Source organism: Symphalangus syndactylus, chromosome 11 (assembly GCF_028878055.3).
Source record: "Symphalangus syndactylus isolate Jambi chromosome 11, NHGRI_mSymSyn1-v2.1_pri, whole genome shotgun sequence".
Classification (NCBI taxonomy): Eukaryota; Metazoa; Chordata; class Mammalia; order Primates; family Hylobatidae; genus Symphalangus; species Symphalangus syndactylus.
In genome coordinates this window covers 102357345-102363344 of record NC_072433.2, presented here as the reverse complement: position 1 = coordinate 102363344, position 6000 = coordinate 102357345, and the positions used below count along the sequence as shown (strand labels likewise).

The 6000-nt window shown below is 42.0% G+C and overlaps 1 protein-coding gene across 4 annotated transcripts in view; it reads left to right on the top strand.

The window, feature by feature from the left end:
* Nucleotides 1-306: 306 nt before the first annotated feature.
* Nucleotides 307-6000, top strand: part of CCDC112 (coiled-coil domain containing 112) — a 33668-nt gene continuing 27974 nt past the window's right edge. For 2 of the 4 annotated variants that reach the window (XM_055298914.2, XM_055298912.2), the window contains exon 1: nucleotides 334-666. In XM_055298914.2, coding sequence (XP_055154889.1) covers nucleotides 550-666 — 117 coding nt within the window. In that variant the 5' untranslated portion in view covers nucleotides 334-549. Of the gene's footprint in view, nucleotides 667-720; nucleotides 1199-6000 lie in introns of those variants that run through there. The other 2 variants (XM_055298913.2, XM_055298915.2) reach the window with 2 other exon arrangements.

Below are 6000 nucleotides of genomic sequence, written 5' to 3'. Positions count from 1 at the left end.
CTAAGTAGAAACCTAGAAAGTGGATGTATATTAGGTAAAAATATGTATATATTGACTAACACGAATAACATTTAAGGACAATGTAAGACAATGAATTTTCTTGACAGGTATGGGACTGGGCTGGCAGAGTCGGTTAAGTGCCCAAAGGGTGTATAAACCCGCGACAGGGCAGAGCGCAGCCCCGCCCCGCCCCGCCCCGCCCCCACACCCGCCCGCCCCAGAACCCGAGACCCTCCCCTCCCCTGCATCCCGGCTCCGCCCGGCACCTTGCCCCTCCCTTGCCCCGCCCCTCCCCGCCTGAATCCCGGCCCCCGCCTCGCATTTCGGCCCCTCCCTGCACCCCAGTCCCGCCCTTCCCGCACCCCCACACCCCTGCACCCCCACATCTCAGCCCCGCCCTGCATCCCGACCCCGCCCTACATCTCGGCCCCGCCCTGCATCCCGGCCAAGCCCGCAGCGCAGGGAGCTGTCTGCAGAGGCCGGGGTGCGCCGGCCACGAATCCCCAGGCACCGGTGGCCGCCGCGGCCCGAGCAGCCCGGCGGGTAAACATGGCCGCACTGACGACGGTTGTGGTAGCGGCTGCGGCCACCGCGGTAGCCGGGGCTGTGGCAGGGGCGGGCGCGGCCACCGGGACCGGCGTGGGAGCGACGCCAGCGCCTCAACAGGTAAATCCGGGAGAACCGAGAGCTGCTCTGGCGGGAGGCGTGGGGCCGAGGGGCTGCAGGCCCTGGCTGAACAGGTGCCCTCTGCAGCGCCAACGGGAGGCGGGAGGCGCGGCGTTCGCCTCCCCTGCTTGGGGCCTGGCACGCGCCGGGCGTTGCTCTTTGTTGGCTTGTGCGTTTAACAGCTTTTGCAGAGCCGCCTCCATGTGGTTTTGGAGTCGAGGAAGACCTGGGTGGGAACCCGGCTCTGCCGCTTCCTAGCCGCGTGATGAGAACATATGCTGTCGGCGACTCACTTTCTTCTCTAAAAATTGGGAATAGTAACATGCATCTCCCGAGCTTTGGACTAACGTTATGTCTGGGGAGCCCCTGGCACAGTGCTTGGTTGGAGGGGGACTCTGTGCTCAGTAATTGGTGGCAGCTCTGTTACTGTACCGGCGCTGGGAACACAAGGAGAAAGACAATATGGGATCGTCGGAGGCAGAGGTGTTTCCAGTGATCGGCTTAGGACCCCTTTCCAGGTGGTGAGGACCAGGTATCTTTGTTCAGATGTTATCAGCTCAGCTAGACTTTCCATGATCTCTCTAAACTGAATCCCCTTACGCGGCACACCCAGTCCCTGTTTCTGGTTTTATTTTTCCCCTAGCACTTAGTACCATTTATTATATTACATATTTTATTTCTATTGTTTATGTTTCTCCTCACACCCCTCACCCTCCCTCGCACCTCCATGAGAATGTAAGCTCCATGAGGGCAGAAAGTATTGGAAATTTTATTCTTTGTTGTATTCCCAGCACCAAGAACTATGCCTGTTGTGTAGTGCCTGGAACGTAGTATGCACTTACTAAATAATTTGTGGATCAATATAAACCTGAAGGAAGGCTGTCATGAGCTGAGGACAGGTTCCATCTTTTTCCTCCTTTAAGGAAATACAGTGTCTTTACTCGTAGACCTTCAGGAAATTCCACCTACGGCAGATTTTCTCACACATCCTCTATAATTCTCGTTGTTATTCTAACTCTGGCCCAAGTGTCTCAGAAAAAAATATAAAATATATAAAAATACATAATACATAAAGTATTTTTAAGTACTATGCTTAAAAAAATGTGTGACCCCATGTTGCTGGCTTTCTCCATCATTTGTTCTCTAAATTCTTGTAGCAATGTTTTATCTTCTGAGCTGCATTTCTTGCGAGTTGCCTAATATTGTTATTGATGCACACTTTTGTGGTGTTTGCCTTCTCAGGGGTTGGATCAGATCACCTGTGGAGCTCTTTCAGATATTTTATCAATCCCCTAGAGGATATCTAGCAATGTTTGGAGACATTTTTGGCTGTCATAGTGGGGAGCAGGGCGGTGTTGAGGGGCTGCTAGCATCTAATGGATAGAGGCCAGAGAACAGCCACCCATAACAAAAATCATCTGGTCCAAAAGTCAGTAGTGCTGAGATTGAGAACCATGGTGTATACTTTCTTACCACTTTAGTAGGGAAAGCAGAGCCTCATTGTTGAGAATCTTCCTCAGCGTAGTTAGGTAGAATTCTTCACGTGTGTTTGGGCTAAAAAAAAAAAAAAAAAAAAAAAAAAAACAGAATTACTGCATGCTATATTGTGATAATGCTTAGGAGTTTACATGTTATCCATTTTTGTACTTCCCCCAGCATACCACATGCACATACCTATATATACAAATTCTACAGCCTAACACTGAACTTGAGTATTTGTCATATGATTAAATGAACGAATATTCCTACTGACTTTAACACTGAAACCAACTAGTATTTTCTTGGGAAGAGATAATTTTCCTGATGGCAGTCTCATGATACTAGAGATGTCTACCAAAATATCTAAAGTTCCTGTCAGCTAGGGCTTCTATAACAAAATACTACAGACTTGGTGGCTAAAACAACAAAAATTTATTTTCTCACAGTTCTAGAAGCTAGAAGTTCAAGATCAAGTTGCCTTTAGGATTGCTTTCTGGTGAGGCCTCTCTTCCTGGCTTGTAGGCAGCCACCTTCTCTCACTGTGTCCTCACATAGTCTTTTCTCTGTTGCAAGAGGAGAGAAAGAGATCTCTGGCATCTCTTCTTATAGGAACACCAGTTCTATCAAATTAGGTCCCCACCTTAATGACCTCATTTAACCTAAAGGCCCCATCTCCAGATAGAGTTATTTGGGGATCAGGCCTTCTACATAGGAATTTTGAGGGAACACAATTCCGTCCATCACAGTTTCTTTAAATTACTTTGGAGTAATTATCTCTGAAGTTTTAAAACTATTTTATATTGTGTTTTATTTTACAATATCCTCAGGGCGTGGAATCTCATAAATTCCTCACTCATTATGAAAAGTAACTGTGTTACTTTTCCATGCTTTTTAATATTTGTATATTATTTGTTCATAACCCCTCTTAGCTATTGCCTTTCAAAACTGAAGACCGCAAATCTCTATCCTCCACTCCAATGTCATTTCCATCTTGTTCCCAGCTGTTCTCTTGATCATTGTAGTTATTGAATTATGACTTTTTTGAAGTATTTCTAACAGCATCACATTAGTGTGATGCTGGTTTTATACCAGCATAAGGCTCTGTCTTCTGTTTTGTTTCTGAGGACCTTCCCTCTGATGACCTGAATTTTATGTTCCTTGGCTGCCTGAAATAACCCTTCAATAATAACTATTTTCACCTGTGACTGTGTAATCTTACATAGTAAAAGGGACTTTGCAGATGTGATTAAGATAAATTAAATACCTTAATTATCTGAGTGGACCTGGTGTAATCACAAAGGTCCTTGTAAGAGAGATGCAGGAAGATCAGAGTCAGAAGTAGGAGATGTGATGATGGAAGGAAGAGGATGGAGTGATGTGAGGAAGGGGCCATTAGCCAAGGAATTAAGGTGGCTCTAGATGCTTGAAAAAAAGTTAAGGGGGTGGATTCTTCCCTGAAGCTTCCAGAACGAATGTAGCCCTAACACCTTTGTTTTAATTAACATTATTTTTAATTGACAAATCATAATTTGTGACAATCACATTTATGGGGTGCAATGTGATGTTTTGATATATGTATACAATGTGGAATGATTAAACCAGGCTAATAATTAACATATCTATCACCTCACTTATTTTTTTCTGGTGAAACATTTGAAATTTACTGTTATTTTGAGATACACAATACATTATTACTGAGTATGGTTAACCTACTGTGCAGTATATCTCAAAACATTCCTCCTGTCTATCTGAAACTTTGCACCGTTTGACGAACAACTCCCTATTTCCTTCCTTGCCCTCCCCACCAGCCTCTGGCAACTATTGTTCTACTCTGTATTAGATTCCACTTGCAGTCTAAGTGAGATTATACAGGATTTGCATCTCTGTTTCACTTCGCGTAATGTCCTCCAGGTTCACACTTTGATTTTAGACTAGACCTCCAGAACTATAAGGCAATAAATTTGTGTTGTTTAAGCCACTGCACTTATGGTGAGTTTGTTACAGCAGCAATAGGAGACACCAGGAAAGACCTAAGAAGCTCTCAGTCCTCATCCTTGTTTGTCTTTGAAACACTGTGCTGGCAGAAAGTGAAGACTAAGGTAGGGTTGTAAACTGCCTGCCTGCATGTAGGAGGTATGCTTCAGCATGCATACAGACCCCCTTTCCCAAAGGTAGCAAAGGCTAGGACACATAGTGGTTCAGTGCATCTAAGGAAATCTCTGACCAATTATTGGCTGACAACTGAGCTAACCAACCAGAGATTTCACTGCCACACCTGACCAAGACTAGAGACTTTACAGAATTAAAGTAACCAAACAAACAGCAACAAAACAAACCCTGCTAAGGGGAGAGAATCTCATTTTTAGAGTTGTCCATTATATTATTTTATATGTCCAGTCTTTAACAAAATTATGAGACATGGGAAGAAAGTATGGTTCACACATGGGGAAAACAGTAAAAAGGAACTGTCTCTGAGGAATCCTGTCTATTGGACATACTAGGCAAAGACTTCAAAACAGTTATTTAAATATGTTCAAAGAACTAAAGGAAACCATATCTAAAGAACTGAGAGAAAGTGTGGGAATGAGGTCTCATCAAATAGAAATCTTTAAAGAAATTAAACATCTAAAAAAGAATCAAGTAGAAATTCTGGAGTTAAAAAATGCAAGAACTCAAATGAAAACGTCACTAGAGAGACTCAACACCAGATCTGAGCTGGCAGAAGAAAGTATCAACAAACTTGAAGATAGGTCAATTCACATTATCCAGACTGAAGAACAGAGGGAAGAAAAGAATGAAGAAAAATGAACAGAGTCTGAGATCTGTGAGATACCGTTAAGCATACTACCGTGTGCATAATGAGTGTCCCAGAAAGAAAGGAAAGGAGAAAAAAGGAGGAAAATAGATATTTGAAGAAATAATAGAAGACTTCCCAAATTTGATGAAAAACATTAACCTACATATGGATGGAGCTCAATGAACTCTAAGTAGAATAAACTCATATAAATTCATATCTAGACACATCATAATAAACCTGCCAATAAATATGGACAAAAAGTCTTGAAAGCACCAAGAAAGAAACAGTTCATTACATATAAGGAGTTCCTCAGTAAGATTAACAGCTGATTTCACATCAGAAACCATGGACACCAAAAGGCAGAGGATGACATAAAATAGAAAAAGACTGCCAGCCAATTGTTCTTTGTACAGCAAAATTATTCTGTAAGATTGAAGAAGAATTTAAGACATACTGAGGCAAACAAAAGCCAAAATAATTTATCATTAGCATAATTGCCGTACATTAAAAGGAGTCCTTCAAGCTAAAATAAAAGGACACTAGACAGTAACTTGAATCCACATGAAGAATAATGTGAATAGAGTACTGCAAATATATAGGTAAATATGAAAGTCAGCATAAATGTATTTTTGTTTGTAACACATGTTTTTCAGAAAATAGAGGAGGAAGGAACATTTTTAATGAACATTTGTCATTCTGTAAGGCCATTATTACCCTGATACCAAAATCAAACAAAAACATCACAAGAAAGAAAAATACAGAATAGTATCTGTTATAAATACAGATGTAAAAATACTCAACAAAATACTAGCAAGCATATCTAAAAACATGAAAAGGATTATACACCATGATCAATTGCAATTTATTCCAGACATGCAATGTTGGTTTAATATATGAAAATCAATTAATATAATACTACATATTAATAGAATAAAGGGCAAAACTGCATAATCATCCCAATAGAAGCAGAAAAGCAATTGACAAAATCCAACACCCTTTCATGAAGATACGTCAATTCAGATTATCCAGTCAACAAACTGTCAGTAGAAGAGAACTTT